Source organism: Gopherus flavomarginatus, chromosome 12, assembly GCF_025201925.1.
Source record: "Gopherus flavomarginatus isolate rGopFla2 chromosome 12, rGopFla2.mat.asm, whole genome shotgun sequence".
In the NCBI taxonomy this organism is placed as follows: Eukaryota; Metazoa; Chordata; order Testudines; family Testudinidae; genus Gopherus; species Gopherus flavomarginatus.
In genome coordinates, this window is record NC_066628.1 from 36,963,920 (window position 1) to 36,989,701 (window position 25,782).

General features: G+C 43.6%; 1 protein-coding gene across 5 annotated transcripts in view; it reads left to right on the top strand.

The window, feature by feature from the left end:
- Window positions 1–1,478: 1,478 nt before the first annotated feature.
- The window catches only part of ACOX1 (acyl-CoA oxidase 1), a 32,786-nt gene continuing 8,482 nt past the window's right edge, over window positions 1,479–25,782 (top strand). Inside the window, exons 1-7 of one of the 5 annotated variants that reach the window (XM_050919323.1) lie at window positions 1,479–1,699; window positions 2,966–3,125; window positions 20,250–20,410; window positions 22,335–22,442; window positions 23,020–23,139; window positions 24,334–24,449; window positions 24,891–25,060. In XM_050919323.1, the coding sequence (XP_050775280.1) occupies window positions 1,591–1,699; window positions 2,966–3,125; window positions 20,250–20,410; window positions 22,335–22,442; window positions 23,020–23,139; window positions 24,334–24,449; window positions 24,891–25,060 (944 nt within the window). In that variant the 5' untranslated portion in view covers window positions 1,479–1,590. Of the gene's footprint in view, window positions 1,700–2,965; window positions 3,126–15,916; window positions 16,078–16,692; window positions 17,198–20,249; window positions 20,411–22,334; window positions 22,443–23,019; window positions 23,140–24,333; window positions 24,450–24,890; window positions 25,061–25,782 lie in introns of those variants that run through there. The other 4 variants (XM_050919319.1, XM_050919321.1, XM_050919320.1 and 1 more) reach the window with 4 other exon arrangements.

The following is a 25,782-nucleotide window of genomic DNA, read 5'->3' on the forward strand; positions in this document are numbered from 1 at the left end:
AAACAAAGAACAGAACCAGGGAGTGAAAACAAGGAGGCTGGGAAACTAGGGCTCTTATCAGTTCTTCGAAGGAGCTGCCCGAACACAGCACATCTGGTACTATGACAGGAATGCAGCTTTTTTTCTTATCTTACTTTTTCCCAGCGCTTGTGAGACATGCTGCTGCTTTTTAGTGTTTTTCACTTAGGGATTACCCACAAACCTCTGTTAGCCTGACTTTGGTCAGGTTGGCATACCTGGTTTTGTCTGCTATATCTTTATTCAGGCCTAACATTATGAAGCTAATAGGCTACACGTTATCCATTTCACCAGTTATATTTATTTGTGCTGATTTTAAAATTAAAATAGTGAAATAATCTTTGTGGATAGCAGAGGGGACTGGGAATGCTACCTGGATTCTATTTCCAGCTCTGATGCTACTGGCAGTGGACTAGTTTATGCTCAGACCTGTTTGCAATATGTTAAATAACAAATGTGAACTTAATAATAGAATGCTGTAGCTGTAACGCATAAAGTCCTGCAAATTTATGTTTCTGTTTTGATTTACTGCTGTGCCTCTCAAGCTGTGCATGGGATCTCCAGTACTATAACTGTGCAGTGGTTGCAGGAATGCACTGCTAGAGCCCTCAGATGTCACTATTATTTGCAATTAATTCACTGGACTGCACTAATTGCATCACAGAGCCCTGAAATAGTTAATTGTTGCAATGCATTTAGTTCCACCCATTGTATATGCGGGGTGGGACTAATTGTGATTTCAACAAAACAAACAAAAACTGGCCGACACATTATGCAATTGATACCAAAGTTCAAAAACACAAGAACCTCAGGGGCCTTTTGGAGGTCTATCTAGCATCTGCTCAGGCTGTAGCATATCACCTGTGTCTATTTGTCAGGGCTATCCATTCCTGCTATGGCAGCTAGTTCCTTCAAAATGTAGATGATCAGATGTAGCGGCTGTTTTTTTCCCCCTTGTTGTGTTTTAAGACACAGCCTTTTAACGTCTTAACCCATTGATCTTCCCCCTCATGAGCACAACAACTCGCTGCCTCAACCGTTCCCTGATATGCAGTGTTCCCCTCAAGGACTGTCACCTACTAGGCTGCAGGCCCTGGCTCCAGTGCTTAACTTGTAAGGATAGAGGTGCTGGAGCCCAAGCAATTATTTTCTTTCATAACCGATGCAGCAAACCCAGAGCCAGGGCCCAGCCCTGGCACAAATTAAGCGCTGCCTGACCTGCAGCTTGGCCACAGCCCCACTGCACCTTTGCACCTTGCGCAACTGCTGGGGCAGAGGTTTGCTCGCCCTGATCACACCAGCGAATGAACGCCGGCCCCGCCCCCTGCAAAGAGCTAGTTTAGCACTAGGCTACAACGCAGTCACCCAGCAGGCTCTTGCGCATGCGCGCGTGGTGAGTGACGGAGCCGCACGCCAATCGCTTCTCTTCGGGTCGCCGCCCTCCCACGTACTACGCAAGGGGCGGGGGTGGGAGCGCGGCTCGCTGGTTCCCGGCTGCTCCGGGCGGTGCGGCTCAGTCAGGCTGTGCCGGCAGGGAGGGGGTCACGGAGTCGGGGAGCTGCCGCCATCGCAATGAACGAGGATCTGCGCAGGGAGCGTGACTCGGCCTCCTTCAACCCCGAGCTCCTCACCCACATCCTGGATGGGGGCGCCGAGCGGACCCAGCGCCGCAAGGAGATCGGTGAGCGCCTGAGCCCCCACGGGCTGTGAGGGGACCCCCCCCCCTCACGGGGCGGAGCCGCTCCCGGCGCCCCTCCCCCAGGCGCTGTGAGGGGACCCCCCCCCTCCTCACGGGGCGGAGCCGCCCCCGTTCCCCCTCCCCCATGGGCTGTGAGGGGACCCCCCCTCCTCACGGGGCGGAGCCGCCCCCGGCGCCCCTCCCCCACGGGCTGTGAGGGGACCCCCCTCCTCACGGGGCGGAGCCGCCCCCGGCGCCCCTCCCCCACGGGCTGTGAGGGGACCCCCCTCCTCACGGGGCGGAGCCGCCCCCGGCGCCCCTCCCCCACGGGCTGTGAGGGGACCCCCCTCCTCACGGGGCGGAGCCTCCCCTGCGCCCCTCCCCCAGGAGCTGTGAGGAGGCCCCCCTCCTCACGGGGCGGAGCTGCCCCCCGGCACCCCTCCCCCACGGGCTGTGAGGGGACCCCCCGGCACCCCTCCCCCACGGGCTGTGAGGGGACCCCACCCCTGGCACCCCTCCCCCACGGACTCTGAGGGGATCTTCCTCCTCATGTTGGGGTACTCCCCTACCCCTCTCTGTGCCCAGTTTAAGACCCCCCACTGGATCCTGGGGTGCTCCCATTCCTGTGTGTGTACTGCCCCAGGGAGCTCAGTTGGGGGGGGGGGGTTGTAGTATTGCCCCTCTTCCTGCCAGGTAAGTTGGATGCCACATATGGGGAAATCTTCCATTTTCTGTCCCTAGATAAGGCAAGATCCTCATAGGTAGGTGCTTGATACTGCTTCCTGCCCCTGCTTTATACCCAGGGGCCCCATATGAGACTGTGGGAAAGGATGGTCCAGTGGTTAGAGTACTAGCCTAGGACCAGGTTCGTTTCCTTGTTCTGCCACAGACTTCCTGTGTGACCTTGAGCAAAACTTTTAGTCTCTCTGTGCCTCAGTTCCCCACTTGTAAAATGTGGCTAATGTAGCACTTCTCTACCTAACAGGGGTGCTACAAGGCTAGACACACTACAATAATGGGAACCATATGAGTACCTTAGTGCCCTGTGGTGCTATACCAGTGAATTACTGACTAAAAGGTACTTGAACATGCACTTAATGTGAAAATAGCAAGAAGTAATTTGACTAGCAAATGCACCTGAACTTGTTTCAGATTTTAGGATTTCAAGGCTGGGCATAACAATCCTTATAGTTTTACCCTTCCTCATGGGATGACTATTTTGATCTCTTGACCATTAATTCCTTTTCTGTTCTTCCCTTGTGCCCTCAGAAGCCTTAGTTCTGAATGATCCAGACTTCCAGCATGAGGATTTGAATTTCCTGTCCCGCAGCCAGCGCTATGAGGAGGCCATCAGGAAGAGCGCCTTGATGGTGGTGAAGCTAAGAAAGTATGGGATTGCAGATCCTGATGAAATCTACTGGTTTAAAAGGTACCTGACTCTGATGCAAAGCAGATGCTGGAAGAAAATTCTTCTGCATCATCAATGAAATCAGAGCTTTTTTTTTTTCTCTTCAAATTTTTAAAGCACACTAGGAACCTGAGCCAAAGCCCCCATGTCTTGACTTCAGTGGTCTTTGACACAAGCCCTAATTCCCTAGGGATCAAATCTATTGACTATAGTGTCCATCATTTCCTCAGACTCCTTTATTATAAACCTAGCAATGATCAAATCTTCTGTAATGCCAAAGATAGTAAACATTTCCCTTAAGATGAAAATCTGGTACTTAGTCATTCTAAATTAACCATAAGGAATTAAATATTTTGACTGTTTTAGTTAATGGGGTAAATGAGATCATTGTCTCTAATATACTTCTGTGAAGCTGATTACTTAACTTTGTAAATAGAGCGATTGTATTGTCATTGTTGAAGAGGTCCTAAGACAATTTTCAGACAAAACAATGCTTTTGGGTTTGAAATGTTTCCTTTTAGCCCAAAGAATTAAAGTCTGACCTTTCATTTAGCTGATCTCTTATATTTTTTGTATTATCCAAAGTTGGGGAAAAAAGTTTTAGACTCTAATTCAGCTGTCAAACTTGCCATGAACTTAGCTCTAAAAATGGTTAAGCACCTTTGACACAGTTTAAGAAACTTAGTTGAGAAATCAATGTCTGACATAGCTTTCTGTTAATTTCTTCAAAAAGTGACTGCAAAGTTAAATACCTCGGCACAGAGGCATGAGTGTACCTGGAGATGTATTTATTTAAATAAACAAATATGCATCTGACTGTACCTACTAAGGGCTCAGTCAATCTTCTATTGAAATCCAAGGAAACGCTGGATTGGGCAGATAGACCAAATTGATTAAGATTCACTGTCCCATCAAAAATGGTTGTAGTTCCCAAGATAAATCAGGGATTCTAAATCTCTTGACATAGTTGTTCTGGAAAGTAATTCTTTTGGAATTGTACTGAATATATATTGGGGGAAGGGATAGCTCAGTGGTTTGAGCATTGGCCTGCTAAACTCAGGGTTGTGAGTTCAATTCTTGAGGGGGGCCATTTAGTGATTTGGGGCTGCTTTGAGCAGGAGGTTGGACTAGATGACCTCCTGAGGTCCCTTTCAACCCTGATAGTCTATGATTCTATATCTTTTTTAATGTATATTCAAATTCATTGTTGATTAGAAAACTTACAGATACTGTATGGTAAACTCTAACTCACTTGTCCTGAGTGAGGCTTTTTTTTTTTTCAATGGAGTAAAATATCACTTCTCAATTATTCTTATGGAAAAAGAGTAGGCAAGTAGATCTTGTGGCCTTGGGAGCAAATTTTAATGATTTTTTGCAATGTAAATACTGTACATTGGGAACAGCTGCTAAAACTATTTTTACAGAAATTGAAGGAGTGTTCTCAGCTGCATGTGTAACAGGATACATTTGGTCTTTGATATACAGACTTGGATTTATAGATTCATTTCGGGTCCAGTGAATTACTCTAACAAAAATGAATAAGACTATTTGGTATTTTATATATGGAATATAATTTAGTTATTTGTACATAGCAGTTCCCATTTTCTCTCTTGTAAGGTAGCCCTTTTTGTATATTTTTCTGAATTGTACAAAACATTGTAATACTTCCAGTGAGGAAATTCAGAGTGAGGGTGGTGTTTGCACTAACAATCCTATGTTGTTGCAGTGTTATGGATGACAATATAGGACTTGATCTAAATTCCACTGCAATCAGACCATAAATTCAAATGAGTGTGGATCAGGCTCTAACTGCAAAATTCAGAAAGTCCAAAGTTATCGTTCTGGCAACAGCCTTAGCTTCTTCATATGTCACACATAATTAATGCAGAAAACTTAGCATATGCAGTAACACATACATATAGTACTGTACTTTATATTGAAGTAGGGATTTATGTGGAAACTGTAACTGAGTTTCCTTCTACTCTTTGTGTTTAAATTGTTTAACATAATATACTAATATACAGGAGGATTTTGGTATTGAGTTAATATGCAGAAGAAATTAAGGGGACGATTTCACTTGCTTTACAACTGACAAAATGGGAGCAGATGTTGAAATTTGTGCTGAGCAAAATTTTTTTTCCTTAGTCAAAGATAATATGTAACTATACTTGAGGCAAAATGGAACAAAGTTCAGTCATTGCTCACTTGATTTCTGGCTAGAGGTGAGTGTTTGTATTTGAGTATCCTCCATTTGTCATGTACCTAAGTTATGTACAAGGGCTAGTAGCATAAGACTCTGTTACTGAATTGCTGCATAATTTTGGGCAACTTTTCACTTTTTGCTTCATTTTCCTTATCTGTCAGATGGGAATAATACTTCACCAGGGGTATGGTGAGGCTTCACTAAAATTGTGGAAATAGTTCGTAGTCCTTTATCTACGGGCTTATCCACACAGGGAGTTAGAGTGAAATAGCTGTTGTGCTTTCAGTTCACACCTTAACTTATTTTGTAATAGCTTCCTCACATAGACAAAAGCTAAGTGCAAAGTGTTTTTATGGTTGCCAGTCAGACTCTGTTATGGAAGTTGAAATATTTTTGTAACAAATCTTGTTTTCACACTAAATGTTCAAAAAAAAAAGTCAGTTTCTGGGTTGAAATGTTCTGTCCACGTGGGAATCGTTCTTGAAAATTTGAGCAAATTCCTTTCAGTAGCTTATGTAGCCTACAGGAACTTTTTAAAAAACAAATAAAATGACAGAACTTTGAACTTGGGACTTTGGTATGTGACTACCCTTTGTTGAACGACCTTCATCATCATGCTGGGAAGGTGGGAAGAACTAATTGGCTAACAAGCAATTGGAAAATACTTTTAAATATGCTTAATGAACATCTGTTAAGTCTTAGAGAGTATTAAATCCCTTCGGGGAATCAGAGAATGGAGAGGGTGCATTTCTAGACCTGCATAGTGTCTCTGGATGTTCTGGAACCAGCATGGCTACAACTACACTGCATACATTCAGTATGGAGAGAAACCAGGCTCAGTCATCAAACTTGAATGCCCAGGATTAGGGGCACTGAGTCAGCTGCTCTATGTTAGGGAATCCTGGGCTTGAGTGTTTACATTGTATTTTAACCCTATGTTAACTTTCCTAACCTAGAGCTCTGACATCCACACTGCAATGTGCAGACTCAAGTCAGAGTAAACATATCCCAGCATCCCTAGCCTCCCCCACCCCCAGAAATGTGGCTGCTCTAGCTCTAGGGCTATGGTGCACTGTGGGAAAACTTTACTCCCCTCCCTGCATGTTACTAGGAAGCAGCTGACTTTGCAAAAGGTTTGATGGTTCTCCCTCCATTGCAAACCCAGGAGCCTCGCTGATACAGTGCTTGCAGATTGGTGATCAGAAGAGAATGGGTTAACATGACCTGAGCCATTTACAAAGGGGAGTGGCTTCCATTTTCAATCTGGATTCCAGATTGTTGAGCTAGAGAGAGGATTAAGAAGTTGTTTTTTGGAATTGTGGGATACTTTCAGCTGAATCCCGGGACCCGAGTCAAGCAGTGGGATGGGGGCAATTGTGGCTTAGCATCCTGAAAATGTGGCATCATATATTAACCTGGATATTTTTCCAGGGGCAGCCCTCTGCTGAGAGCCTCAGGTCCCCCAGCCTTACGTGTCCCTCTCCACCAGGATCAACCCAGAAGGGCCCCGCACGTCCCCAGGCAACACCCGGTGGGACAACAGTACGTCCCATCACCGCCTAAACCCCCCTCCCAAAAAGCTTGCATCCACCTGGGAACAATGACCCCTATCTCTGAAGGAGGAGAACCACCATCCATACTGCCAGTGTTTACGGTTCCACTGAGAGAGAAAAATTTGAAACAGATGGCTCAAGTGGACTACCGATGGGAGGGTACTCGGAGAGGTATTCAATGGCACAGAAGAGTTTAACATGCCATCTGAGTCAGTGCTTCACATTGACAGCTGGCATTGGGATGTGGTTGCAGTGTTAGTCCCTGGATGGTGTAAAGTTCAACCTAATCCCCACAGTCCCCAATGGTGGTATATCACACATGTTACTCACTCATCCACACACATGACCCGCCAGCATGGGGAGATAAATATTACCTGCTCCGAACAATTTGCAGCACCCCTCCTAAATTGTAGCCTCCTCCGCTTAGCTCCTAATCTTCAGGAAACAGTTCTTGGAAAACACCTCCACATTTCCCTCCACTAGCGGTGGGGGCTGATGTTACCCGCCACTAAATGAGAGGGAGCTACATAACACTGGATCCTCCTGAATGCCACCTTGGAAGCTTTAGACATTTACCTTCCCTTGACACACTTTCAGGTCCCAGCCTTCCTTCCCAATTGTACCGGGGGAAGCCACCCTTCGACTCGCCCTCCTCAGGCATACGTTGTCCTTGTCCCCCCTGGAAAAGACAGACCATAGTGGGCTCCTTGTGCAGGGGGCCACGAGAAACGAGAGTTTGGAACAATTGGAAAAGGCCATGGACTGGTCCTAAGTGTGGATCTCACTCACCTGACGGTGGCCACCTGCCGCCCTCAGACATACTGCCGAATTGGCTCTCCACATGTGGGATACCGTAGAGGGACTGATTAAGACCATAATTGAGGCTGGGAACCAACTAACTTGGGATTCAATGTGCTTCCAGCTCCAATAATATTTAACCCAACAAATCTGTAGCATGTTTGTGCTATATTGCTGTTTATGTAGAAGGCCAACAGTAACCCTAGCCACTGTATCAGAGGGAGGGTGGAAACCGAAATGACCCCGAATCAACATTTTGTTGTGAGGGGGTCAAGGCGGGGGGATTATCACAGGCGCAAGGACTCAATCCCTCAGAGGGTCCCATGAGGAGGCAAAGCAGCATTGTATGTTGCTAACGTGATCACAGGGCATTTCAGGGTGGGTCAAAGGTGTGAGTGGAGTGGAGGAATCCTTTGAAGGTTGCGAGAAGCCAAAAGGGGGAGGGAGGAAGAGAGCAGACAATGGGGTAACTCAAAACCTCAGCTAGTTCTGTTTGAAGATAAAACGCTGGTCCTGGTCCAAGGTCATCAGCTGCCCAGCGATGAGAAGAGGAGAACTAAGTGGAGCAGTGCTGCAGAGACTGCATTAAATACAGTGAGAGGAAATGAGACGGCGAAGGCCAACGGGGCAGACAAAGTCTCTGGAGTCGGTGTGTTTTGGGAATGCCGAGGAGGCCACAGCAAACCGGTTTGGATTGGTACAAAGAGCACCAGGAACAGAGGGCCCTAAAACAAAAACACCTCCAAAATAACCCAGGTCTTAAAAACCCTCCCGAGAGCCAAAGCAAGTCAGAGATCACAGCGGATGCTGGACGACCCGTGCACTGGACAAGAACTCCCGTCCACCCCTCCCCCTCTTCTTACGTTTCACCCAGTCTTGGCCAGCCTCAGGTCATGCGTGTGTGAGTATGAAAATGGGTTAGGGCTGGGGTACTAACGCTTTCTTGCTTCCTTTGAGTGACGTGGGAGCAGTCCCAACACTCACTGCTGTTTTATTAATAAACCTTTAAAACTTAGACACTTGGTGTGCTCCATCATCTCCTCCCCTAAAGATCCTGCTGCCTCACCAATCTGCCCAGGGCATCGGGTGATTAGGCTAACAGAAATCTGTCACAGCGTCTGTGCTGCAAAGCAATAGGGCTCATATCCTGGGTTCCAGCTTAGCTTAAACTCGTGCCCTGCAAGGTCCTGGGACCCTGGTTCTGAGCCTTGGGTTAGCACAATTGTAGTGTAGATGCAAGCGGAAGAGAGGCTTAGGCTTAAACTCAGGCTCAAGCACAAGCTTACACTGCAGTGTAGACATACCCGTAGAGCCAGGTGCATTGATTGGAATAAAAATAACTTAACATCGCCCAGTTTATTCATGATTTAGATCAGCAAGCAGGAAACCTTGATTTAAAATGATTTTTTGCATTTACACAGTTATTTTCCTAGAGAAAGTTTGACTTTTATTGTTTGGTAACTACTGACAGGGTAACAAGCCGTGTTACTGAGGAGGAAGTGGTAGATGTGGTTTTATCTCGACTTTAGTAAGGCTTTTGATACTCGCTCTCATGACTTTCCCATAAACAAACTAGGGAAAACTAGCCTACATGGAGCTACTATAAGGTGGATGCATAACTGACTGGAAAACCATTCTCAAAGAGTAATCATCAGTGGTTCACATTCAAGCTGGAAGTGCGTATTTTGAGTGGAGCCTGGTTCTGTTCAACATCTTCTTAAATGGTTTAGATAATGGCATAGAGAGTACACTTACAAAGTTTGTGGATGAGCGCAAGCTTGGAGGGAATGCAGCTGCTTTGGAGGATAGGATGGGAAGTCAGAATGATCTGGACAAACTGGATAAATAGTGTGATGTAAATAGAATGAAATTCAGTAAGGACAAATACAAAGCACTCCACTTAGGAAGGAACAATCAGTTGCACACATACAAGAAGAGAAATGACTGCCTAGGAAGGAGAACTGCAGAAAAGTATCTGAGGGGGTTATAGTAGCTAAATGTGAGTAAACAGTGTAACACTGTTGCAAAAAAAGCAAACATCATTAATGGATGTATCAGCAGGAGTGTTGTAAGCGACACAGGAGAAGTAATTCTTCCACTCTACTCTGTGCTGATAAGGCCTCAGCTGGAGTATTGTGTTCAGCTCTGGACACCACATTTCAGAAAAATTTGACTTTCTCCAATTTATCCACAAGGAGAAGAACAAAAATGATTAAAGGTCTAGAAAACATGACCTATGAGAGTGAAAAATTGTTCTAATTAACCTCTGAGAGTAGGACAAGAAGCAATGGATTTAAATTGCAGCAAGGGAGGGGTGAGTTGGACATTCGGAAAAAACTTCCTAAGGCCTCGTCCAGACTAGGGGAGGAAAATCGATCTTAGATACGCAACTTCAGCTACGTGAATAACGTAGCTGAAGTCGAATATCTAAGATCGAATTACTCACCCGTCCAGACGGCGCAGGATCGATATCCGCGGCTCTCCGTGTCGATTCCGGAACTCCGTTCGGGTTGATGGAGTTCCAGAATCGATGTAAGCGCGCTCGGGGATCGATATATTGCGTCTAGACTAGACGCGATATATCGATCCCCGAGCAATCGATTTTAACCCGCCGATACGGCGGGGTAGTCTGGACGTGGGCTAAGTGTCAGGGTAGTTAAGCACTGGAACAAATTGCCTAGGGAGGTTGTGGAATCGCAATCATTGTCGGTTTTTAAGAAAAGGTTAGACAACCACCTGTCAAGTTACAGTCTAGTTATTGGTGCTGCCTTGAGTGCAAGGGACTAGACTAGATGACCTCTCCTGGTCCCTTCCAGTCTTACTCTTTTGTTTTGATGTTGACTTGCAAATAAATAGTCTTTGCACTAAATTTGGTAGGTGTGGAATTTGGGGTTTGTTTTGTTTTGTTTTTTTTAAACTAACCAGGAAGATACACTATATCTACAGATATTTATTTAAGCAATTGTATAAGTTATCTTACATTTATTCAAAGTCCTAATTTGTACAGTTTTATTATTTTAAATAAGGAATGAATGATTTACCATTTTCTACTAGATGATTAATTTTTGCTTATTTGTATCAAGCTCTGTTTGGATGGAAATTCAAATTCACTTAAATATATAAAAACAAGTTTTAGTTTTCTTTAACTAATAAAGCTTTCTGATAAAGATGAAAAAAATGATCAAAGCATATTTTTGCATTTAAAACTAACTAACTTTAGTAAATCAGTATGATCTGTAGTTGGTGAAATGAACTGATTTGTTTCTAATCACTCTGTCCTTTGAGATTTTCAAACTAGTAGATCTCGTCTTCCCACCTAGTTTTTTGTTAATATATTGGAAGCGGAAAACAAACTTTCCTTCTTTTTCAACTCTCTGATTCCTTAATTTTGAATGAACTAGTCATTGAACCAGCCTAGTTGAATAACCTAAATGAAGAAAATATTCTCTCTGCATCTGCAGAAGAGACTAGTGCTTTCAAAAGCAAGTTTAGTGGTTCAACAAACTCTTGATTTCAGTTACTTAGCCAGTGACTTCCACCAGTTCAGTGGTTTGACTTTCTTTATAACAGCAACAAATATGCACTGCTTAGTATTTTTCAAATTAATTAAAATTATTTTAACAGATTGAGTAAGTTTAGGCCTTAACATAGGTTGTCATAATTAAAATTTAAATTGTTTTCTAAATCTGTATTTAATTTAAATTTAAAAAATGATTTTTATTGTTTTTAATCTGCCCTGCATGGAGAAATCTATAAGTATTGAACATATTTTAAAACTCTCTAGAATTTCCATTCAGATGTACAGAATGTCTTAAGAGTTTACTGAACTCAGTGCTTTCTCTTTCCATTATTAACATTACACTATTTTACATAATCCCATCTGTAGCTAATCCTGTACAATGAGTAATGCATGTCTAACAAATGATTTGTTGTCCTGAAGCACTTACACCAAAGGGACAAGTCTTTACTACACAGAGAAGGTGTATTCAATGCTAAACAGAACAAATGAATACTGGAGAGCTTTTAGAAAAGAAGGTGTCTTGCAGACCCAGATCAGAGGCCATTTAATCTTGATGATATGCAGGAAACTGGGAGTGAGTGAATGGAGACAACAAGAACTGATGGGAGAAACTTATCCAGGGTGGAAAAGGAGACGGGGGGTGGGGAGGGAAGAGATAGAAGACCCTGTATATATGTGTGTGTGTGTTCGTTCTCTCTCTCTCTGGTGTCTTCTTTCTGCATGCATCATGCTTACTATTAAGATTCAGAACATTTTGCAACATACAGAACCCTAATACTATGGCAGGGCCCCCGATTACCATGCATAGTAGTGTCCCAGTGTCCCACCACTATCTTCAGCAATGGTGGATAGGTACGTCACTTGGATTTTTCTGTTAGTATTCTTCGCAAAACAGTTCATTGCACTGGCCCTTTAAATTTCAGAATTAACATCATACTGAGATCAATGGAAGCAGGTCAAACTGCAGTCCTATTACTTCAAGCTGTTTGTAGGCTGAGGAAGTCACTGAACTAAGTCATTCAGAAGGTTATCTCCAATCCAAAGGGCTAGAAAAGTTGGGGATTTTTTTAAAGTAAAAACTAAAAGTCTGTAACTGAGTTCTGCAGTGGGGGTGAGAGGATGGATTTCACTGACTGGAATCCCAGTGGTAAGATACCACAGTCGTGCCATGTGGGTTATCACTGGTTGCTTTGAAATTTGAAAAGATCTACATTACCAAACAGTGAGAGAGAAATAATCTTACATCTCTTCCTCTCACCCTGCCTTCTGGGGGCTCTAACAAAGAGTCTTGTCTTCATTTGCAACCTGTGATATTCAAGCAAAAAGCCCGAGTGTATATCAATGTTCTCACTTCTGTGGGTAGAACTTAAGATGGTTTCTATATACAGTAAAAGCAGCAAAGAATCCTGTGGCACCTTATAGACTAACAGACATTTTGGAGCATGAGCTTTCGTGGGTGAATACATGCATCTGAAGAAGTGGGTACTCACCCACGAAAGCTCATGCTCCAAAATGTCTGTTAGTCTATAAGGTGCCACAGGATTCTTTGCTGCTTTTACAGATCCAGACTAACACGGCTACCCCTCTGATACTCTATATACAGTAAAATTTTTCTTTGTGAAAGGAGTTGGAGGTGGCATTCACTTCCAGCAAGAAAACAAGTCCTGTCATCTAAGCAGTGTCCATGTTGCTCATTTTGGTTACTCTTTCCTTTCTGGCCTATGAAATCGTGGGTTCAGGTCCCACAGCTGGACTTCAGCTTGTACACAATGAGCCATCACACAGATCAGTACTGTACTAGAAGTTGAGGTGGGCGTTAAACTAAAGTTTGACTACGTTGCTTGGGATAGTTCCATCTATTCTATTATGATTTTCATCATAAATTGTCAGCCCAGTAGGCTAGTTCTTAATAAATAACTCAACTACTGAATTCCATCATACGTCCTGGGGGAGAATTAGTTTGGATCCTCCTGCTCTCTTCGGTGAAGCTGAAGCAAGGTGGTTATTATGGAATTATTTTGCAATTTCTGTAACATTTTCCTTTATTCCTGGAGTTATACTTAAGTCTTTGGCCAAAAGATGCATTAAATGAGCACTGCACCCATATGTTGCAAGTTTTTAGGTTCCCTTCCTTATCTCTGTGTATCGTCTCATCTTTGCTGCACTTACAGCGTTGTTGGGGACAAAGATATATTCTTGACTCTTGAATATTTGTTCAGTTTGTTATAGCTTTTACTGCTGCTACTTTAAGTATTCTGCTGTATCAGTTGTTTTTGTAAGCTAGACAACGCCATCTCCTGTTGTGACACAAGCACATATTACAGGAGCACTGCCACCGAATGTGACTCAGATTAACGAATTTCCCATCAGTGTTTTTTTGCACACTGTTCAGTTTCCCTCTCAGACACTTTCTCCCGCATCCTTCCGGCAATGTCTGCTCTGCCGGGTGTAGTGTAGCCTGGTGATAATGATTGAACTATGTCAATGAAATGTTTGTTCTGAACAAGACAAAAGGGAGAACTTATTGCACAAATGAAAGAATCAATATTTTCAGCTATGGAATCTTGCTGGTCCTGACTACAAACTAATTTGTGGTTTTACTGAGTAATAAAGACTGCTTTTATATATACAGGTAATTTACTGTCTGGCATATGTTTAGTTGCACCACTAGTGGTGGTACCAGCAGATGACTGTAAGGCTGTAGACATTGCAGATGATGGACGTTCATAACCCCTTATGTCTGAGCTGGAGCCTGAAACAAAATGGCTTTTAATTATGAATCAATTATGAAGCTTCCTGGGTTGCATGGCATGTAGGTATGTAAAATCCTGTCCAGCTCCTCAAAAAATACAGGTTGCATGTCACCTGCCAGATTTTTTTACTGTTGTCCCTCATTTTAATAAAGTGCAAACAGCTCAGGAGTACCTATATCTGGCAGTGTTAGGCATTCTGGTTATGGCCCCTTACAGGCATCTGCCTAACAATGTCCATAAAAAGCTCTTTATTCCAGTGGTTGGCCACAAGAGTTTCCCGCATCAGTGCTTCTCCCCAGATGACAATAAGATCCAGTGTGTCAGCGTGGCTCCAAGCAGCTGCTCAAGGCATGTTGTAGGGTTTCTGGAGTATTATCACAGCTGTTCTTATAAACTGGAATCCAGAAGTGTATGGATAATATCTGACTATGTGCCAGCTTATAAACAGGGGAGGGAACATCCAGTCAACTTGACCGTAGAGCAGAAGAGGGCACACAGGTAAACAGGTCAGTAACGGTCTCCCACAAAGCTGCTTGGGATAGCCATTTGGAAGACTGTCCAAATAGTTTGCAGCAGCATTGCATGCACATGAACAGCAGACCAGACGAATTCACTTTGTAACAAAGTTAGTTCACTTTGAAAGAGAACTTCAGAGTTCCCAAAACATGTGGAGTCGGTGCACTACAATGAATTGCATTGCGTGTATGCAAGCGTTTTCAAAGCAGATTAACTCAAAGCTATGGATTAAACCACTGTGTAGACAAGCCCTAATTGAGAGAGAAATATTTACTTTGATGATATGAAACTAACATCAAAATGAAATCTGTCAGGGTCCAAGTAGTTTTTCCCATTGTGTGTGTGTGTGTGTGTGCGCGCGCGCGCATGCGCGCTAGGGGAATGGCCTGGTTCTATCACTTTGCATCTTTTTATTCTGGTCACTGGTTGGGACAAATGAGGGCGCTCTGTGTTTCTGCTTATCCTGGACATTCCAGTCTTAGAGGATCAACTGATCAGATACTGGTATGATCAAGAAATGAAAAGAGCACTTAATAAACGTAAGTTCTACAAAATGTCGAAGGGAAAGTAGCCACCTTACTATCCATATAACTTGTGGACTAAAACTTTTCAGCATGTTGTTTGTCCTGTCTCAATTAATTCTGCATATTAGGATGTAATGTACTCTTGCCTCTCTCTTTCATAGTGTCTGCATTGCCTTCCCTCCAGACCAGTTATCTCTCAATTACTGTTCTATTCAGTTTAGTGACATAATACCTTGCATTTTGCGTAAAGATGTCCAGCTATAGCATTCCCTCAAACTCCTCATAATTGGAATGGTCTGACTGAAATTGAAGAACAGCTGCCAGGATAAAAGTTAATGATCTTGTTACTGGTGCAAGCAGACAAAGATAACACAGAGCACTTGTACTGAAAGAAGCATGGACCATTCCTTAAGAAGCTTCTTCCTTCCTAATCCCTGAATGCTCCTAATTGATAGTGGCCTGTTCAGAATGACTGCACTTCCTTAAAGCAAACCCCATGCTGGAACAGGACACCAATACCTCACCACTGTTCCAATTACCAGCTCTATTGGGCTTTGAGTCAGGAAAGCTAAGTGTTTCCAGTCAAAGCCAGATATCTGAAATACAGCTGAATTTATTAAAACTAATGGTATACCCCTCATTTTAAGGGTCCTCAGTTCCAGGCTTCCACTGAGTCCAAGAGTAGAGCAAGATTTTTATGATTAATATAATAGGAACCAAAAGTTGCAGGAAGAAGGAACTGTTCAGAAGGTATTGGTTCATTCCCCATTAGCACTGCTTATAATTTCTACATGTCTAAGGTTTACTATTGAGACTTTTAAGTCCATGAACACCGAAAGCATAAGTGAGTCTACTGTGTACAGCTGTTGGAGATGATGGAAAGCTCTTTCAGGAGCACACTTAAAGTAAGGCTGAGACGCTGATCCTTCTTTTTCTCTCCTGCAGAACTTGCATGGGCTCTTTTGTTGAACCTTTAGGTCTCCACTTCAGCATGTTTACAAACACCTTACAAAACCAATGCACTGTTGATCAGCAAGACAAATGGCTACCTCTGACCTATGGACTCCAGATAATTGGAACCTATGCTCAGACTGAAATGGGCCACGGTTAGTTCCTTTTAGAGACCAATGGGTAACCTCTGTGCTGTGACTCCAGCTAATAAATTGGTGGTGATGCTCTGTAGTTAAAATCTAAAGGGTGAAGGACACAATAAATATAAATTAAAAAATTAACAAAGCCAAAAAAACCCCACACCCCAAAGGCTAGTTGACCATTAAGGCCACAGTGGAGTTCTTCTACCGGTTGACAACACAGTGTCTCACTCGGAAATGGCTTTAATTATGACTTTTTTTTAAAGAAGTGCACCTCTTGCTTGCTCACAAACTTAATAGTTGTTAAAACAAAGATTAAAAGATGAGGTTTTTGTCCAAAGGAGCTTGAACATTCTATTGATTATGGTACCAAGGACTGACAGGAGTCAGCAGTAGTTCTATTTGTTCCTGAATTTAGGATATGTAAGTTGCAAAGTTAGGCTAATGCATTGATGAGCAGCCTAAATAACTCAGACATATGTCTTTAGGTATAATGTAGCTTGGTGAAGTTGTGCATTACCTGTTTGTAAAAGACTGGTTATAGGTATGCTTGTCCCAAGCACTGTTTGTTCTAGGAATAGCTGCATTTAGCTTTATATTTTAATGGAAAGTTCCTGTTTTATAGGGAAAATCCCTGTTCCTACTTTCTGAATTTATCAAAACGCAAGAACTGATCATGGACCCAGGGAATCCTATTCCCTAAGCAGCACAGTGTCCAAGGCTGCAAAATATATAAGTCCCAGCAAGCAAAGTTTCAGTGGCTGAGAAAATGAAATGGTTCTTTTTTTACACTTCGTGAATTCAAACCTGGAATGTGCCCAGCATATTGTAATTTCCGAGGCCAGATAGCAGAATCCATAGCTTGGATCTCAGTTACTTTGGTTACTACTACCTATGCCAGCTGAAAATGCAAAGAAGTCACTTGATGGAATTCTTCACATCGCTATGATAAATCTGCAGGCTCCAACTCTAAACCAAACTAGCTAAAGACTAGAAGTTGTGAAACAAGTGGATGATATACTGTGAATAAACAATCGCCTGCTGATCTTATTTCCTTCCCCCTACAAGTTTTAAATCAAATCTGTCCTACAAAAGTGATTTGGTTTTGCATGCTGTGTCATTGACCTATCCCTGGGTGAGGATCAGTTTGCTTGTAACGTTCACCATGTTCTGTGACTAACCAGCATATTGATTGATTGATAAACCTAACACAACTAGTGGGAGTGATGGTATATTGGAGCAACACACTTTCCATGTCAAAAACTGATTGTTAACATGTCTGTTAAGAATGTCTGCTGTGAATGTTGGGTAATTATAATAATATTGCACAGGCTACATTGATGATATCTGACTTCTAGTTAATATAATTTTTTTAGCCTGATATTTATAGTGGCTTCAGAAGTTCATGATAGGTAATGGGGTAGGAGTTTTTATCCAGTCCAGAATGGCAGTGTTTAATAGGTGTTGGTGTCAAGTTCAGTAGCCTACGTGAAATGAGTTGGCTTTCAGTCCATTTCATAATGAATGAGTGTTCATTTAAAACACTATATTTGGGAGTAAGTGTCAGTCTGGAATGGTGCATGGAAGCCTTTTCTCCCCTCCCAAGAGGTCCTCTCTAGCACATGGTTGAGGCTCATTGATGAAATAGAGTTGGGGGACTATTGTATTGTCACCACCTGTACTGTATTTGTTGTGGTGTAAAGCAAGGATTTCAGTCTTCATGACTAGGGCCCTACGAAACTAATGGTCCGTTTTGGTCAATTTCACGGTCATAGGATTTTAAAAATCATAAATTTCATGATTTCAGCTATTTAAATCTGAAATTTCACAGTGTTGTAATTGTAGGTTCCTGACCCAAAAAAGAGTTGGGGGGCGGGGTGTCACAAGGTTATTGTAGTGTGGGGGGGTATGGTATTGCTACCCTTACTACTTCGCTGCTGCTGGCAGCAGCTCTGCCTTCAGAGCTGGGTCACTGAAAAGTAGTGGCTGCTGTCTGGGAGCCCAGCTCAGACGGCAGAGCCACCACCAGCAGCAGCACAGAAGTAAGGATGGCATGGTATAGTATTGCCACCCTTCTGCATTGTTGGCTGCAGAGCTGGGTCCTCAGTCAGCAGCCACCACTCTCTGGCTGCCCAGCAGCGCAGAAGTAAAGGTGGCATGATATGGTATTGCTACTCTTACCTCTGCACTGCTGCTGGCAGGGCGCTGACACTCAGCTCTGAAGACAGCACAGAAGTAAGGGTGGCAATATTGTGTTTTCCCCCCACCTCCCTTAAAATAGTCTTGTGACCACCCCCCACCCCACCCCCCCGCAACTTCCTTTTGGATCAGGACCCCTAATTTGAGAAATGCTAGTCTCCCCCATTACACCTGTATAGTATTAAGGCAAAAGCACACAAAAGACCAAATTTCGGGGGGTGGGGTGGGGTGGGGACCAGATTTCATGGTCCATGATGCATTTTTGATGGCCATGAATTTTGTAGGGCCCTATTCATGACTGTCAGCTGGACACCTTTCTCCAGCACTAAACTTACTTAAAAGCTTGATGTTTCCAATGTTAAAGTGACCATTAAGTCTAACCCAGCTGGGTTACAGTATAAGGCACGGGGAGTTACACAGTATTGCTGTCTAACAATTTCTTTTGGATTGTCATAACAAGCCTAGAAATTAGGATTGCCAACCCTCTGGGATTGGCCTGGAGTCTCTAGGAATTAAAGATTAATCTTTAATTAAAGATTAAGTCGTGATGAAATCTCCAGGAATACATCCAACCAAAATTGGCAACCCTACCAGAAATGGCAAAGTAGAAAGAATTGCTGTTACCAAGAAACTGTGTGTAAAAGAACATGCCAGTGTATAGTAAAGTGCATCTAGGTCTTGTCCAGAGAAAGGTCTAGTCCATTTTGCCAGTTATTCTGGTCCTTTAAGCCTCTAAATTGAGGCCAGTGCTCTTTCAGGAACTCAAATTTGTCACCCGAAAACTATGTTCGTTCTATGAATGACTTGGCAAAAAACTACATATTTGTACAGTGTAAAATATAGGTACTGGACATGTTGACATGAGGATCAACACTTCTGCAGTATGTGCATCCCAGCCACTCTAGTGTTTTTCCTTCTTCACTATGCGCTGGTGTCAGCAATTGAGAAATAATCCTACCCTTTCACTAGTACTTTCCAACAGATGAGGAAATGTGTTTTTCTCCAAAGTATCCAAAATATCCTTATGTGAAACCTCTCACAAGATGTTCCAATTGGATGAATTATCTTGTGAGACTTTAGAACAAAGAAACAAGCTTAGGTTACCACAGTTGGGAGGTTTTGGGGTCAGGGACTGAAACAGTTCTCTAACTAGTTCAAGGTATCAAAACTAGCAAGGGTTAATAATAATAATAATACATTACATTTTCTGGTGTCCAAAGACTTCTGGACTCTGGAACTAGAACTAAAAATAACCTGATAACCAGTGTCTAATAGAATTTGGAGTGGGCTAGGTGAAGTGGAAGGTACACATTATAATGAAGCACGTTTGGTTGCGGGATGGGGGCTCTTTTCTTTTGATGCCTTGACTCATAAATGTTGTTTTTTCACACAGCTGCAGTTGTGGTCACTAGCTTCGACTGATTGCTTATGCAGGGCACTGTCCTTTTTTTCTGAAGTCTTCTAAAGAGCAGACAGAATTTTAGAAAAAGAGACTGTGTTGGAGGATGGAGGAGATCATAGTTGGAACTCTAGTCCATATATGCTACCTATATCTAATTTGCAAGTCCAAAGCAAAGTCTAAAACATTGACATCTGACTCATGCCAGCCTTTATCCATTTAAAATTCAAACGTGTACTTGCTTCCAGAATCTTCTTTCTCATTGGTTTGTATTAACTCCCTACACTAGTCAATATACTACATCAGAAATAGATTTTCCTCTTTAAACTGGAGCCGAAGCTAGAAAGGGGAGTGTTGCAAATGCTCTCCTGCTTAGCATAGAGGAAAATGCACTGCAGTATGATTGAGTATTCCAGATCTCTTTATAGTAAAGACCAGAGAAAAGGACAGTGCTTTAGTTTTCTGAAATATGCATGCTAAATTCTTAACACAATTTTTTTTTCCCCCATAATCTTCACCTTGAACATCACGCTTGCTTCCTTCCCATAATATTCCCTTCACATTCCCACACCTCGGCATTTCGGCACAGATGTGTTCATCGTGGACGGGCTGAGCCTCTGGACCTCCATCTGGGCATGTTCTTGCCCACCCTCCTCACCCAGGCAACCCTGGAACAGCAGGACCGCTTCTTCATGCCTGCCTGGAACCTGGAGATCATTGGCAGTTATGCACAGACCGAGATGGGCCATGGTACAGTACATTCACTCAAGTATATTCACAGAGGTGTTTTTCTGTACAGAAAATGTTTATCTGCACAGGGAAAATGGCATGCACTTTCCAGAATTTCTGCAGATGCAGTTCTGGCCATGGGAAAAAGTACACTTTCTGGAATTTTAAATCGTTTGCATGTACTATGCATAATACCACTCTGTTTAATGTTTGATCTCTAAGAGTTTCTGATGTGCCCATCGTTGTGGTATCTGGGTGTATTTGATGTTCACTTTTCTTGTCACTCAAATGAGGGAGATTGAGACTAATGAAAATACTCTATGGGTGTGTTGATATGAGCATATTTCAGCTTCTGCACCCACACGACTTTTCTGCTTCTCCCTGATCAGTTTGGTTGCTCTACTTGGCATTCAGCTGGAAGGCAGGAGTGCAGACTTTTACAGAGCCTGAAAGAGATGATAAAATAGTGAGTCAGTTGTTCTTTCATTTGGGGCTGACCATAGTTTGGAGATCACCTGGGTAACCCCAGTTTCTACACCCACATATCTCTTTTAAGTTCCCTCTTTTTCTTCCTACTGTGACATGCCCTTTTCATCATCAAGAATTGAATGTTTTTCCTCCTTTGTCCACCCACTTTTCACTCAGTTAGTTTCACAGTTGCCTTTCCTCTGCTTACAGGCTTAGGGAGAGGTGGCAGATACTCAATGTTTTCCCTTTTTTTTTTTTTTTTTTTTTTCCCAACCACATTTCAATGACCTAGTTTCCTAGCCCTAGGCACAAGTGAGCATTTGCTGAAGTCTTGCAAGACCAATGGGGACCACGTGTGTGTTCCACAACTTCACAACACATGAGCATGTTCTGCTTGGAAGACACTTGTTTTTGAAACTTGTCAGCAGGAAAATGTTTTGAATAGTGAGCTTGGATCTATCCTTTGCCTACAGTGAGACATCAAGAGACAATGAAGCCTGACTTGCAGATATTTTAGTAGTAAAAGCACGGTTATTTGAAATGAGATGCTTATGTACAGTCAGATTTGAAGCTCATGATGGTGGGGTGGCCTGGCAATTCAGTAAGGGTATATTAAGTTGGCTATGGAGACACCAGAGGTAGAACTACAAACTTTGGAAATTGGTGCATGGATACATCAGGGTAGGATCAGGCCTCTTGATGAAATGCCCATGTAGTGTCAATGGTTCTATAATGATCTGCCACTCTGGAGCATCAAGCCAGTCCCTCAGCTGGTCATCTACATCTAGAGTTAAATTGACTGGACACCAGTGCAGGGAATGTCATTTGATAGATAGAGCTGCCTTCAGTTTGCGTGAAGTGAGGACCTGGGATGAGGGGAGTGGAAGCAGTTAATGGAACTGTTACCTTCTGCCTGTGAGTGGCTGAAGTATATTCAGTAATCTAGCATATGTGCGCTTGTGTTCTCACATGGATTTGGGAGAAACTGCTCTATCAGATGAGTGGGATACAAGCCCATTGGAGAGAGAATAATGATGGTAGCACTTCTTAGAGCATGTTTTGCTAAATGAACATGACTTTGTTTTGCAGCTATTCAGATTCCAGTGTCAGTGTAATCAGGCTAAGCTGTGGCATTGTGGATCATTTCTTGATCATATGCTTCTTGATGCAAAACCAGCGAAGTGTCAAGGTGGAGGTGCTTGAAAATTAAAGGGCCTAATTTTGGAACAACCTGAATACTGGCACTTGTATCATTTTAAATAATTTTATATTTCCAGCTTGGTGCTCAGGCAGCTAAATTAATAACTCCCATAATTCTAAAATTCCATGCTCTAAGTGTACACTGTAGTGTGTCCTCTCTACCTTTTGAGTTATATTGTTTGCTGCATCACTGCTGGAGTTCGGCAATTCATTGTTCAACTTTGTTTCTGTGTTGTCATCTGTGACTGTTAAAATATAATGTGCTAACTGCCCATAGGAACTCACCTTCGAGGCTTGGAAACCACTGCCACCTATGACCCCACTACCCAGGAATTCATCCTCAACAGCCCCACTGTGACCTCCATTAAGTGGTGGCCAGGTGGACGTAAGTGAATCACTGTGCATTTGAACTTGGAAGCTAACGGAAGCACTGTCCTGTCTGTAGGAGGCGGTGATTCATATCCATGTTAGGACTGTTGCATCTGGAAGGTAGTGACTAGAAATTTGTGCAGAAGGAAGTGCGTGTAGAGCTAAATCATTCTTCAGCCAAGTGGGAGGTTTATGAAAGTTCAGCTGTAATCTTGCATCATCAGATTTCATTGGGCACTTTTTGTTGTTGTTCTACATGAGTTTAGTATGACTTTAATCTGAAGTTTTATCCCCTGTGTATTTGAAGCCTCTCGTTCATTTCTGACTTAGGCAGTGCCCCTTTGACTTCAGTAGGAGTCTTGTCAAGGAATTGTGTAGGACTGAATGTGATCTTTGAGACAATTCTGAAGCTGATTCACACACAACTTTAGTGACTTTAATAAGAGTTCCATTTGTGAGCCAGCTATAGGATCAGGCCCTTAATTAGCATTGAAGAGTGAATTTAAAGTAGAGCTAGTCAAATCTCAGATGGGATTTTATCAGAGAGAGAGTTTTGCATGTATTAAAATATTTTTTTTTCGCTGCTCTTGCAGTTGGAAAGACCTCAAACCATGCCATAGTTCTGGCTCAGCTCTACACCCAGGGCCAATGCAAAGGGCTGCATGCCTTCATTGTACCTATACGGCAGCTGGGCACCCATGAGCCCTTGCCAGGTAAGAGTCTACACTGGGGTTTAGCACTGTGGGGAAACAAAGGGTTAACACATTGTCAGGCCATATAGCTTTGCAAGCATTGTTAACTTAGGTGGCTTATCTTTCAGACTGAACTCGGATAGCAGTGAAGTGCAGCACTGTAACACTTCAACACAAGTGCAGGGATAGGTGTTGTGTGGCTCTAGAAGCCTGAGGGCTCGTACCTTAAGACTTAGAACTGGTTCCCAAACTTTTCGGCATCATGCCCCCTTTTTAATTTTTTGAGAAACCCACATGCCACGCCCTCCTCCCGACCCCACACTCTCCTTTACCATCATCCAACCCCCCGATCCTTGTCACCTGACCATCCTCTCCCGGGACCCTGACCCCTATCCACCCCCCTGCTCCCTGTCTCCTGACTGCCCTGACCCCTATCCACACCCCCACCCCCTGACAGGCCCCCTGGGACTCCAATGCCTATCCAACCCCTACTACTCCCTTTCTCCTGTCTGCCCCCTCCCCCTCCAGAACCTCCACCCCATCCAACCACTCCGTGTCCCCTGACTGGCCCACAGGACCTCCTGCCCCTTATCCAGCCCCTCCTTCCCCTGCTCCCTTATCAGGGCACTGAGAGCGGCAGGACCGGCTTATTAGAAAGTCTGGGAGGTGGGCGAGCTCAAGCTGCAGGGGACAGGAGGGGAGAGGCTGGGGGCTAGCCTCCCCGTCCGGGAGCTCAAGGGCCAAGCAGCCTCGCATCCCCCTTGGAATTTCTTCACGTGCCCCCCAGGTTGGGAACCAATGACTTAAAATGACATGGCCAATCTAGTGGTTTAGTGGTAACCAACAGTGGAGATTAGTTTGGGGTCTGAACGTGTTGCTGTACTACCAGGCTGGGAGTGCTGTGGAGGCAGCATGCTCCTCTACCCCAGAGGGAAGGAATTCCTTGCATCGTTCTCTAGCCAGGAGTGGCACTGACAAATTTTGGAAAGCATTCCCCCAGTCCCTGTATTGCAGGACTGGATGTGGAATATGAAGATCCTTGTGGGCTTCCATCCACTCTTGCAATAAAAGGACAGGATAATGTTAAGTCTGCTTATCAGCTGCCATTCATAACAGAATGCCAAGTGCTCCCAGAAATCTAGACTGCCTGCTTATTGATGGGTTAAGCCTTTCACCTATTGTTAATTCTGACTCCTTCCCACTCTTCTATGGCAGGTATTACTGTGGGTGATATTGGGCCAAAATTTGGTTATGATGAAATGGATAATGGCTACTTAAAGATGGACAACTTTCGCATTCCCCGGGAGAATATGCTGATGAAGTATGCCAAGGTAAAGGAATGAGCTCTGGGGCCAGTCATTAATAGCTCTTTTGTAGTGACCTGGCGCAATGCTTTCAACATACCTTAACTCTTCCCTTTCTGGGTTAAATCCATCCCCATTTCTTACCAATGGGTTCTCTGTGGAATCTTCTGACCATGAGGATCCCCTTACTTTTCATTCTCCACTCTGAAAATCCTACATCACAGCTATTGTCTTTTCTGTCTAGAGAAGCAGACTTGCCTCCTTTAGGAGCCTGTCAAATTCAACCCTTAATTGGCCAGAGGGATTGCTACTGAGCTATGCATGTAAGAAATGATACTATTTTATTGGTCCTAGGATCTCCACAAGCCTTCCAGCCCTGTATTATAAAGCCAGGAGCAAGAAGGGTTTGTTTCTTAATCTCCAGAATTTCCTCCAACTCTGACTAAATGGATCCTGTCTTTCTGTTAGATTGAACCAGATGGCACGTACGTGAAACCAGTCAGCGACAAGCTGACTTATGGGACAATGGTGTTCATCCGATCCTTCATTGTGGGGGATTCTGCTCGCTCGTTGTCCAAGGCTTGTACCATTGCCATCCGCTACAGTTCAGTGAGGCACCAGTCTGAGCTAAAGCCAGGGTAAGTATAGTGGCTGCAGTGAAATGAGAGGTCTGCCTGTGTCGTAGGTGAAATGCCAAAAAATATATGGATGTTAAACAAAAGGCAAGCATTTCGGGGGTGGGGAGGCAGATTGTGGATGATGCATCATCCACAATCTGCTTAAAATGAATTTTAGCTTGGCAGCTGAAAGAGAAGCACAGATGCCTCCTTGCTCCTAGCTGGAGCTGGCTGAAATGCAGGATTTCCGGTTTGCAGAAAACTTTGTGGTTTTTAAATGTGATTTAATTCCAAATCAGAATGAAATTAAATTTATCTGAAATTTTTGTGAACCTGAAATCCTGTTGGGGGGGAATTCTCATACAATGCATGGTATTTCCAAAAAGAAATCTATTCCAGGGACCTCGACAGCTGCTGATTGAAATTAAACAACTTGTCTTTTTCACTACTGTTGTTAATAGTTAAACTGGAGAATGGGGGTGGGATTTAATCCCTAGCTGTCTAGACCCCACGCTGCGCTTGACTGGCATTGCAGGGAGCCAACAGGAAGCCCTGAGGGTCCCTGGCCTGGGGCAGTCCACATGGCAGGGCTGCCCCACAGCTGCAGAACCTGGCTCTGTGCCAGGGAGCTTGAGTGTCCTGACAGTCCCAGTTAAAGGCAGAGTTCTTGGGGCTTCCAGGTTGGTTGCTGTAGAGTCAGGACTCGAGGCTCTATTAGAGCCAGAGCTTTCAGGCTCGTGTTT